This window comes from Pelobates fuscus, chromosome 4 (assembly GCF_036172605.1).
Source record: "Pelobates fuscus isolate aPelFus1 chromosome 4, aPelFus1.pri, whole genome shotgun sequence".
Lineage (NCBI taxonomy): Eukaryota > Metazoa > Chordata > Amphibia > Anura > Pelobatidae > Pelobates > Pelobates fuscus.
In genome coordinates, this window is record NC_086320.1 from 2,911,641 (window position 1) to 2,924,129 (window position 12,489).

Consider the following 12,489-nt stretch of genomic DNA (forward strand, 5'->3'; position numbering starts at 1 on the left):
GTCACGTGGGCAGGTTAGAGGGGTATTAAAGATGGGAGGAGGGTCTGATGTGGGAAGGTTAGAGGTGGCAAGGAGGGTGAGGGTAGATAAGATAAAGGGTTATTTATGTGTTTAACAAGTTGAGCTGGGGAAGGACTGAATCCATCCTATCTGACATGGCGGTCGGCCACCGTGTGAAGCCATCTTTACCTGTGAGGAACAGGGATGAGGAATAAGTTATTGTTAACGCGGACACGCACTCTGATTGCAGGCGGCGGAGGGCTCGTTACTGCAGGAAGCTGGTGGAAGAGAGAAAAACCACATACGGTTTGTAACATAACCGATAATAAATAACCCATTATTTAGATACCAGAGGTTTCCACAGTTCTGTACAATAAGCTGCATTAACCCCAACAGGCACCACATTTATACAGGAGCCATGAATGGATGACCCCAATAATACAGGAATCCCAGCTCCCATAATAAAGAGAGAACCCCCCAATACACACACAGGGTCACAGCTCCCATAATAAAGAGAGACCCCCTAATACACACACAGGGTCACAGCTCCCATAATAAAGAGAGACCCCCTAATACACACACAGGGTCACAGCTCCCATACTAAAGAGAGACCCCCTAATACACACACAGGGTCCCAGCTCCCATAATAAAGAGAGACCCCCTAATACACACACAGGGTCACAGCTCCCATAATAAAGAGAGAACCCCCCAATACACACACACAGGGTCACAGCTCCCACAATAAAGAGAGACCCCCTAATACACAGGGTCACAGCTCCCATAATAAAGAGAGACCCCCTAATACACACACAGGGTCACAGCTCCCATAATAAAGAGAGCCCCTAATACACACACAGGGTCACATCTCCCATAATAAAGAGAGACCCCCTAATACACACACAGGGTCACAGCTCCCATAATAAAGAGAGACCCCCTAATACACACACAGGGTCACAGCTCCCATAATAAAGAGAGACCCCCTAATACACACACACAGGATCACAGCTCCCATAATAAAGAGAGACCCCCTAATACACACACAGGATCACAGCTCCCATAATAAAGAGAGAGACCCCCTAATACACACACAGGGTCACAGCTCCCATAATAAAGAGAGACCCCCTAATACACACACACAGGGTCACAGCTCCCATAATAAAGAGAGACCCCCTAATACACACACAGGGTCACAGCTCCCATAATAAAGAGAGACCCCCTAATACACACACACACAGGATCACAGCTCCGATAATAAAGAGAGACCCCCTAATACACACACAGGATCACAGCTCCCATAATAAAGAGAGACCCCCTAATACACACACAGGGTCACAGCTCCCATAATAAAGAGAGACCCCCTAATACACACACAGGGTCACAGCTCCCATAATAAAGAGAGACCCCCTAATACACACACACAGGGTCACAGCTCCCACAATAAAGAGAGACCCCCTAATACACACAAACAGGGTCACAGCTCCCATAATAAAGAGAGACCCCCTAATACACACACAGGGTCAAGGCTCCCATACTAAAGAGAGACCCCCTAATACACACACAGGATCACAGCTCCCATAATAAAGAGAGACCCCCTAATACACACACACAGGGTCACAGCTCCCATAATAAAGAGAGACCCCCTAATACACACACAGGATCACAGCTCCCATACTAAAGAGAGACCCCCTAATACACACACACAGGGTCACAGCTCCCATAATAAAGAGAGACCCCCTAATACACACACAGGATCACAGCTCCCATACTAAAGAGAGACCCCCTAATACACACACAGGATCACAGCTCCCATAATAAAGAGAGACCCCCCAATACACACACAGGGTCACAGCTCCCATAATAAAGAGAGACCCCCTAATACACACACAGGTTCACAACTCCTATAATAAAATGGATACCCCAATATAAAGGGATTACCGGTCCTATAATAAAAGGGGCCATGGCTCATAATTAGAGGGACACTGCTTCTCCCCTCCTTCTCTGTATTAGGATCTGTCTGTCCTATTACTGGCTAGGAATTGTTAAACCATGGTCCCCAGCCTGCATATCATATTCCGTGCCCTTCACTCTGACAATCTGCATTGCCAAATCTCCTGCCAACGGCTGCACAATCTCATGCAAAGAGCTACATAACAGACCTTTTCAGAAATTTAAAAAAAAAAAGGGGGGGGGGGGGGGGGAGAGACCCATAAAAATGTACATGTTCAAAAGGGGGGGGGGCATTGGGATCAATATCTCACTCCCTACAGGTAGGTCTCCATCACATAGCACATCGAACATTCCCCCTGGATTTGAGTAACAGGTCTTTGAATGCAAAAATGCCAAGTTGATATTTATATAATCCGTAGCACATGAAGAGAGAATATGTACAGATAATTAAAATATCCCTGTAGCTGCTGACTGGCTTACCTGAGTGGTGGCAAGTACCCTGGTGTCCACTGTGGTGTGACCAAGAATTTGGTCACCGACAAAGTTTGGTAAACGTGGGACAGAGGAATTACTAGGTCCTTTGTTCTTAGTACGTCCTATGACTGCTCTGTCCACAATCTGAGTCAGTTTGGTCTGCCGGGACCGCCGCTTCCTCGATAAAGACATAGAGCGTTCATTAAGCCTGTTCCTGACACAGGCTGGATCATCAGATGTTTGTTCCTCTTGTTCAAGGAAATCTGAGTCCCCTTCACTCGCCAAACCTGGAGACACACAGCGACTTCTCTTCCGGGTACAGGGAGACTCCTTCAAGTCATCTTCCAGCCAGTCGTCAATATACTGCTCTGAGGGCACCAGGGCAGTCATCGGTGCCGAGACTGGCGGAGGGCTTGCCGGCTCTTCTAAAGACTGGCTGAGGATGCGGGACTTGGCGCTGCCCAAGCTTTTAATGGCTCTCTGATAGGCCTCAATGCCCCCATCGGATATTTGCGATTGTTCCCTTTTGTAAGGGAAGGTCTGAGCGAATGTCTCATTCTCGACAATTATTTCTCCCAAACCAGCCGAATCAGAGGAATCCATTTGCCTTGCAAAGCGTGTTTTCTTCTTGACAGGCCTCAGGGGGGTTAGAAGTGGTTCTGAAAGGTCATCCTGATGAATATTTGCTCCGTTTACCTGGGTGCTGGTACGGAGAGGAGGAGATCCACGCAAACAATCAGTGTTCTCATTCTCCAGACTTGAAGAAAGCAAGCTGATGGATTTCCTTTTATCCACTCTCAGTTTCCCTCGCCTGGACACTGTGCTTTCTTGTGTGGCTTCAGTGGAGGATTGTGTTTCAAGCGTTGACTGAGACCCCTCTGTATCGAACAGATCACTGTCCAGCGAACTGGGAGCTTCCAAGGGAACAGGCGTCACTGAGGACCAAGCACAAAGTAAATGACATGAACAAGCTAGCCCCAAAACTCAGTAAACGACACCAATAGATCAATCCTCAGAAAAAAAATAAAAAAAAGGCTAATAAGCTGTCCGCATGGGCCCCACTCATGCGACTGTAGACTAGTTATTCAGACCCATGACATTCTGGTGTAAACAAAAGACAACATATATAGCACCCCCAGGTATTTTACTATTTTATTCCAGGTTTAGCATAGAATCAGAAACTAATTCCAAAACACTTTGTTTAAATAAAAAGAAGCAGTGGTTGGCTGTATTCCAGTTTACGGGAATCTGAAGAAAAATGCATGAAGATATCTCTCCAAGAACTGGAATATGGTTTAATTGCATCATGTTGTAGGCAGATATTTCCAAACCAAAATAAACAAACTGTCGTCGGACTTCCAACCTTGTAGGAAACACAATGCCTGACCCCATCAAGCTTGGCCGCCAGTCAGAGCCCGCCATTCACTACAGTCAGGGGGCCCACGATCCAACCCTCACCCTGCTTCTCACCTCTCCCAGCGAGAGCATCCCGGAGCAAGTTCTCCGTTTCAGCGCAGATGTGCCGTGTCTCCTGGTCAAGATGTTTGCCGTACACCTGGACCCACTCCTGGAGGCTCCCCATGGGAGTGACACTCTGACTCCAGAAAGAAGCAGAATTAATACCCAGTATGCAGGTACCCCACCATTATTAATAGATTATACACAAGGGTCTCATAACAGTCAGGTGAACAATGTATTCCCAAGATAAAATGGTGTCACTTATTGCGTAGGATCGCGCACAATCATTGCATTCATTACGGTTAGAGGCACATTCTTTATGATGGCAGAGTCCTGGAAATCCAATGTATGGATTACATTTTGTATTACTCTGTAAGCTCGGCCTGGCATGGACCTCTCATTGTATTACTCAGTAAGCTCGGCCTGGTATGGACCTCTCATTGTGTTACTCAGTAAGCTCGGCCTGGCATGGACCTCTCATTGTGTTACTCAGTAAGCTCGGCCTGGCATGGACCTCTCATTGTATTACTCAGTAAGCTCGGCCTGGCATGGACCTCTCATTGTATTACTCAGTAAGCTCGGCCTGGCATGGACCTCTCATTGTGTTACTCAGTAAGCTCGGCCTGGCATGGACCTCTCATTGTGTTACTCAGTAAGCTCGGCCTGGCATGGACCTCTCATTGTATTACTCAGTAAGCTCGGCCTGGCATGGACCTCTCATTGTATTACTCAGTAAGCTCGGCCTGGCATGGACCTCTCATTGTGTTTCTCAGTAAGCTCGGCCTGGCATGGACCTCTCATTGTGTTTCTCAGTAAGCTCGGCCTGGCATGGACCTCTCATTGTATTACTCAGTAAGCTCGGCCTGGCATGGACCTCTCATTGTGTTACTCAGTAAGCTCGGCCTGGCATGGACCTCTCATTGTATTACTCAGTAAGCTCGGCCTGGCATGGACCTCTCATTGTGTTACTCAGTAAGCTCGGCCTGGCATGGACCTCTCATTGTATTACTCAGTAAGCTCGGCCTGGCATGGACCTCTCATTGGGTTACTCAGTAAGCTCGGCCTGGCATGGACCTCTCATTGTATTACTCAGTAAGCTCGGCCTGGCATGGACCTCTCATTGTATTACTCAGTAAGCTCGGCCTGGCATGGACCTCTCATTGTATTACTCAGTAAGCTCGGCCTGGCATGGACCTCTCATTGTATTACTCAGTAAGCTCGGCCTGGCATGGACCTCTCATTGTGTTACTCAGTAAGCTCGGCCTGGCATGGACCTCTCATTGTGTTACTCAGTAAGCTCGGCCTGGCATGGACCTCTCATTGTATTACTCAGTAAGCTCGGCCTGGCATGGACCTCTCATTGTGTTACTCAGTAAGCTCGGCCTGGCATGGACCTCTCATTGTATTACTCAGTAAGCTCGGCCTGGCATGGACCGCTCATTGTATTACTCAGTAAGCTCGGCCTGGCATGGACCTCTCATTGTATTACTCAGTAAGCTCGGCCTGGCATGGACCTCTCATTGTGTTACTCAGTAAGCTCGGCCTGGCATGGACCTCTCATTGTGTTACTCAGTAAGCTCGGCCTGGCATGGACCTCTCATTGTGTTACTCAGTAAGCTCGGCCTGGCATGGACCTCTCATTGTGTTACTCAGTAAGCTCGGCCTGGCATGGACCTCTCATTGTGTTACTCAGTAAGCTCGGCCTGGCATGGACCTCTCATTGTATTACTCAGTAAGCTCGGCCTGGCATGGACCTCTCATTGTATTACTCAGTAAGCTCGGCCTGGCATGGACCTCTCATTGTATTACTCAGTAAGCTCGGCCTGGCATGGACCTCTCATTGTGTTACTCAGTAAGCTCGGCCTGGCATGGACCTCTCATTGTATTACTCCGTAAGCTCGGCCTGGCATGGACCTCTCATTGTGTTACTCAGTAAGCTCGGCCTGGCATGGACCTCTCATTGTGTTACTCAGTAAGCTCGGCCTGGCATGGACCTCTCATTGTGTTACTCAGTAAGCTCGGCCTGGCATGGACCTCTCATTGTATTACTCAGTAAGCTCGGCCTGGCATGGACCTCTCATTGTATTACTCAGTAAGCTCGGCCTGGCATGGACCTCTCATTGTGTTACTCGGTAAGCTCGGCCTGGCATGGACCTCTCACCTTTGCATTTCTCTGAGTTAAAGACGCCCCTCTGCGGATCAGTAACTGCGCGACATGGAAGTTCCCGCTGGACAGGGCATCATGGAGAGGAGTAATTCCTTCGCACATTGGGCCCCCAGGGTCATTAATGTTGGCTCCATGCTGAAGCAGAAGTTGTACAATTTCTGTAATAAATATATTGGGACAGTGAGACAGGAGCAGCTGGGGAACAGAAGTAAACAGGGAAGAGAGGCAGCCAGGGACAGGAAAGAAGGGCAGTCACAGAGCAGAGAGAAGAAAATGGCAGAAAGGGAAGTAGGGGGGAGAAGCAGAGGGGAGAAGGTGTCAGAAAGGGAAGTGAGGGTGGGTGGGTGGGTGGGAGGAGAAGGTGTCAGAAAGGGAAGTGTTGGGGGTGAGAAGCAGAGGAAAAGGTGACAGAAAGGGAAGGGGGAAGCAGAGGAAAAGGTGACAGAAAGGGAAGGGGGGAGCCGAGGGGAGAAGGTGTCAGAAAGGGAAGGGGGGGGAGCAGAGGGGAGAAGGTGTCAGAAAGGGAAGGGGGGGGAGCAGAGGGGAGAAGGTGGCAGAAAGGGAAGGGGGGGGAGCAGAGGGGAGAAGGTGGCAGAAAGGGAAGGGGGGAGCAGAGGGGAGAAGGTGGCAGAAAGGGAAGTGTGGGGGGGATGGGAGGAGAAGGTAAAAGAAAGGGAAGTGTTGGGGGGTGAGAAGCAGAGGAAAATGTGTCAGAAAGGGAAGTGGGGGGAGCAGAGGGGAGAAGGTGTCAGAAAGGGAAGTGGGGGGAGCAGAGGGGAGAAGGTGGCAGAAAGGGAAGTGGTGGGGGGGAGCAGAGGGGAGAAGGTGGCAGATAGGGAAATGGGGAAGGAGAAGCAGAGAGGAGAAGGTGGCGAGGAGATATTTGGTTCAGAATACCACAGTGAGGGAAGGCAACATTTTAAGTGAATATAGGACACTTACCCAAGTGGCCATGGTTGCAAGCCTCATGCAATGGAGTCCATCCACAGTAATCGCGGGGGTTAATAGGGTGGGACTGTTTGGAAGAATACAGTAAAGAATGAGCACAGTACCCAAGAAGCTAAGGGGCCCTTCAAATTGTAATCTAACAGATATACAACACATCCCAAATTCGAATGTAAATAGAACTCAACACACAGCTAATTAGCCACCCTCGCTAAGTAGCCATATGCCAACTAGCGAGCCCCATACTCTATTAGACAAATACACATACCCCATTCCGTCGTCCCTGGCATCCCATCGCCCCAATTCCGTCATCCCTGGCATCCTATCTCCCCATTACATTGTTCCTTGCATCACACCATATCTCCCTATTAAATCACGTCTCAAATCATAGCTGTGTAGCTGTGTAACCAGGCCCGGACTGGCCATCGGGCACACTGGGCAAATGCCCGGTGGGCCGCGATGGCCGTGGGGCAGAGGCCGGCAGGGGAGATCACAGGATCTCCCCTGCCAGCCCCAGCGCTACCCGAGCGCCGGCCCTGCTGTGTGTCTCCATGGGCCGGTGGGGAGATCAAAGATCTTCCTCACCGGCCCACAGGCACTGAAACATGCGGCCGCCGGCTGTGGGGTGTGAGGGAGGCAGCAGAGAGGACTGGCGGAGCTCTATCCAGCAGCTCCGCCGGGTCCTCTCGCGAGGTCTGAGCGTTGCCGCGGTTACCGCGGCAACGCTCAGATCTCGCGAGAGTGAACTCTAGCCAGCAGGTTAGAGTTCACTCTCACCACTGGACCACCAGGGAAGTAAGCATGGTCCCCCCAGGCAGAACGGCTCCCCCCATCCCATGCTAAAGGTAAGAAGGGAGGGGGGGATATACCTTTTTTTTATTATTATTATTATTATTATTATTATTAAAAAAAATTAAATTTAAATGAAAATCACACTAACAGCCCCCCCAGACACTCACAGCGCGCGCCCACACAGCGCGCGCCCACACAGCGCTCGCCCATACATACATAATATATAAAATAACCCTCAGTGAGTTAACAGACAAAGAAAATTAGAAACCTAGAATGTGACGGCAGATAAAAACACCCCTCTTAAATACACACACACTGCGCCCCTCACACATACAATACGTCTAAATATATACATATATACACACACATATACACACACACACACACACACTACAGCACCCCTCACACATTACGCTCCAGATACACACTAGATCCCTTACCCTATATGCACTCTTAATCCTCTATATACACACACACACTCTGGGTCCTTTACACACTATATCTCCTACACACCCTCTCTACAACCCCTACACACACTACGTCACCTATACACACACACACACACTACAGCCTGTATGCACACACTCGCTACATCCCCTATAACACTATGCCCCCTATACACACACTCTCTACAGCCCCTAGCCACACATATTACACCACAAACACAAATGAAATTGACCTATTTACACAATACCACACCACACTCTACACACACGCAATCCCACAAGCAGGCTCCAAACACATGCACCATGCACTATCCTGGCCCTTTTGTCCTCTGGTATCCCACTTGTGGAGACACCAGAGGCAATTTAAAAGCAAACACAGCGCATGTTAATAAATTTGCTTGCGCTGCGCAGAACAAATTCAGGGCCTGTTTCTAATGCCAGAGCTCTTCAGCGGGGCTCTGCGCATTGAACCAACTTGCTCACTTTGAGAGGGGGCGTGCTTAGGGGGCCGCTCTGATTGAAAAATGCCCGGGCCTAATTTTTTTCCCAGTCCGGCCCGGTGTGTGACCGTGTAACTATGACTATGTAAGGTATGCCTGGATGTTACTGGTCAGAGATGACCACAGGGATTTGCTTTGCTCTGCCATGAACATGGATTTTGTAAACCAGGAAACAAGTCACTTACCTTCTCCAGCAAACACTGCACTAGTTTAAGATTGCCATCGATACACGCGCGGTGAAGAACAGTTTCGCCTTTCTCATTACGTCGGTTCCACTGTTAATAAAAATAAACGAAAGCTCTGAGGTGCTGCAAGGAGCGTGACATCCAATCCTAGATGGCAGCAACGTAAGCCATCTATTAAGGAGAATTGCAGACTCAACACACCCAGTCCGGACCCAAAAACTACCAACTGCCTACTTACTCGATTCGGTCTTCGCTTGCCAGGGACAAGTTTATTATATCCTTCCAGGTCCTCATCATCTGAAGAGATTTGCAAGAAGATTGTGTTAGAAATAAACAATAGCCACAACTAGAAAACAATATCTAGATACAGTTCTTCACTCAGAGACGGCTTTCTATGGGAACAAACATGGCGTAGGCAACATTCTGGGTTGGAAATGAAAAGGGAGAAAGTACCATAACTGGTGGACACTACGCGGGGAAGGATACTCACCACTCTGGGACAATTCCAAGTCACTCTCCTGAAAAGGTTCACTGTTCTCCATCTCATCTTCCTCACTGCTCTCCCCATCAGATCCCCTGCACACCTCCTGCAGCTCGGCCTCAGTGTCTGCTGCTTCTACGACTCCAAACTTGTGCTGCAGGGCTAAGAGCTGGCGAAGAACACTGCGCTGGAAAGGGGAACACCATATTTATAGAGGGAACTGACAAGAAAAGCACAAATAGCTCATTATGGAATAAAAAGGAACAGCAAGAGACAGGCAGGCATGAAGGGTAAAGAGAGGGGGCAGTAAACGACAGGCAGACATGAAAGGGACACTATAGTCACCTGAACAACTTTAGCTTAATGAAGCAGTTTTGGTGTATAGAACATGCCCCTGCAGCCTCACTGCTCAATCCTCTGCCATTTAGGAGTTAAATCCCTTTGTTTATGAACCCTAGTCACACCTCCCTGCATGTGACTTGCACAGCCTTCCATAAACACTTCCTGTAAAGAGAGCCCTATTTAGGCTTTCTTTATTGCAAGTTCTGTTTAATTAAGATTTTCTTATCCCCGGCTATGTTAAAAGCTTGCTAGACCCTGCAAGAGCCTCCATGTGAACATGTTTGCGTGGCCACAACAGCTGTTGCAAGTGATTCATTTAGAACAGGAATAAACAAGTGTTGGCATTGGTAAAACATTTTTATATAGTGGGTAGTATATTAGACAGTGTGGTACTCAATTATCTGGCTAGTGTGCAAGTCCTGCGTAGGTGTCATAAGTCAAGTGTACCATTAGTGTGTGTGTGGCAGGATGCTACTGTTGCCTCCTTGATCACTAGTTTTAGACATCAACTGTTGCACTAGGGTGAGATTAAGAGGCCTATTTCCCCCTTTATAGTTGTCAGTGACTATAGGTTCTGTTTGTATCTGTTGGGGGGTGGGGGGGGTTGCATGCAGCAATGGGGCAGGGAATGCCTGGATATCCGAGCAATGGTTTGTGTGTAGTAAACAACGTAATTAAAATTAACTAACATTTAACAGGAGAAGGTTTAACTTTACATATAGAGGTTGAGGATGGAGCCAAGCGCAGAGGCATTAGGCTTTTCACAATGTCCATCAGTTCATGGCACCGAAGTGGTCGCCCTGTCTCCTCGCTGGGCTGCCGGAATGAACGGACGCACCGTTGCGGGGTTCCAGGCTGTGGCTGTCGTCGGCTCTTCCCGGTGCGAGCTTCTGCATGGTGGTTGGTATTTCGGTTTCATCACACACCTTGATGTTTCCAGTGTCTCTGGGTATTAACCGGTGTCTGGGAGCGCCCCAGCGATACGGTATGTTGTTTGCAAGGAGCTCCGTGGTCAGGGGTCGCAGGGACCTTCTCCGGTCCATGGTGGCCTTGGATATGTCCGGGTAAAAAGCCAGGGAATGTCCTTCAAATCGGAACGGCCGCCATGAATGCCTTGTTGAAGTCTTATGATGACATCTTGCCCCTTCTCAGAGGTCCCGGATTGCGGTCTTGCAATGCGAAAGTAGCTTTCCAATTGTATTCCTTTGGCCGTGAAGAGGGTGTTGAGCATTCTTCGGAAGAGGTGCGGTATCTCCGCGGTCTCCACAGCTACTGGTAGGCCGCGGATTTTGACGTTCTTCCATCGTCGTTTATCTTCGAGTACTGCCAAGTTATCTTGGTGTTGCTTTTGGGACTTTTGCAGGGCCAGGAGTTGTTGCTCCACTGATGTGATTCGGATCTCTTGTGTGGCGGTGTTGAGCTCCGCGTTTTGCAGGCGGGCCACCACTCCGCTAATCTCATCCCGAAACACTCCAATGTCGGCTGCTATGTTGCGACGCAGCTCGCCCAGCATGTCTTTGAGCTTCTCCTCTGTAAGGATAGGTTTTGGAGGTGAGTGGGTAAATCTTCTCGTCCCTCCAGCGCCGCCATCTTCCTCTTCAGACTCTGAGGCCTCGCTAAATGAGGCATACAGGCTTGCCATCTGGGACGCCATTTCTGGCCTCGGGGAGATTTGAGGCCTCCGCAGGAGATCTCCGATATGTGGTATAAGAGGGTCTGTCCGGCTTAGATTTTTTGTTCCGTCTCCCCATGTCTGTTTATCTAGTGGGCGGTTGTTGTATATGTAGTTAAATTAGTTTTTCGTTCCATTTTTTAGCGTTATTATGAGAGTTTCGCTCGGAGCTCGAGGCATATGCGTCCTCTCAGTATGGCTGCTAGCTCCGCCCCCGAGATACAATTATTTAAGGTAAATTACATCTGTTTGAAAGTGAAACCAGTTTTTTTTTTCATGCAGGCTCTGTCAATCATAGCCAGGGGAGGTGTGGCTAGGGCTGCATAAACAGAAACAAAGTGATTTAACTCCTAAATGACAGAGAATTGAGCAGTGAAATTGCAGGGGAATGATCTATACACTAAAACTACTTTATTTAGCTAAAGTAATTTAGGTGACTATAATGTTCCTTGAAGGGTAAATAGAGGGGGCAGTAAACGACAGGCAGACATGAAGGGTAAATAGAGGGGGCAGTAAACGACAGGCAGACATGAAGGGTAAATAGAGGGGGCAGTAAACGACAGGCAGACATGAAGGGTAAATAGAGGGGGCAGTAAACGACAGGCAGACATGAAGAGTAAATAGAGGGGGCAGTAAAACGACAGACACGAAGGCTAAATAGAGGGGGCAGGAGACCGCAGATCAGCCGTAGGAGGGCTGATGGGTTAAGGAGTCAGCTGTTGGGTGAGTGAACATAGAGATCCCACAGAGTTTTACACACCAGCAGGCGATTGTCCGCTGCCTCTCTTGCACACTTGAGGGCACTAGAAAGGCAAGCGTGCACTTGAGAGTAACTCTGCCCATCATCCTGGTGTACCTGCGCCATGTTCAACCACGTCTTACATTCCTGCAATACCAGACAGACAGTAAAAATGGAAGAAATACCCTTTTGGAGACAAATAGGAGCTTTGAGAAAAAAAAAAAAAAAACCAGAAATCCGAGGTGGGAGCGGGCAGCCATGCTTTTGTTGGAAGCTCAGTTTATTCACACTTCACTGCGAGCGTTCTGAGTGAGGACATGGCACCGTCAGTTGACATTCAG

General features: G+C 48.8%; 1 protein-coding gene across 1 annotated transcript in view; it reads right to left on the bottom strand.

The window, feature by feature from the left end:
- The window catches only part of TONSL (tonsoku like, DNA repair protein), a 42,395-nt gene that overhangs the window by 12,455 nt on the left and 17,451 nt on the right, over window positions 1-12,489 (bottom strand). The window contains exons 10-18 of the mRNA XM_063450903.1: window positions 12,170-12,295; window positions 9,405-9,582; window positions 9,153-9,211; window positions 8,915-9,004; window positions 6,989-7,061; window positions 6,041-6,204; window positions 3,892-4,015; window positions 2,428-3,356; window positions 190-278 (exon numbers count right to left, since the gene is read on the bottom strand). Of these exons, the coding sequence (XP_063306973.1) occupies window positions 190-278; window positions 2,428-3,356; window positions 3,892-4,015; window positions 6,041-6,204; window positions 6,989-7,061; window positions 8,915-9,004; window positions 9,153-9,211; window positions 9,405-9,582; window positions 12,170-12,295 (1,832 nt within the window). The remainder of the gene's footprint in view (window positions 1-189; window positions 279-2,427; window positions 3,357-3,891; window positions 4,016-6,040; window positions 6,205-6,988; window positions 7,062-8,914; window positions 9,005-9,152; window positions 9,212-9,404; window positions 9,583-12,169; window positions 12,296-12,489) is intronic.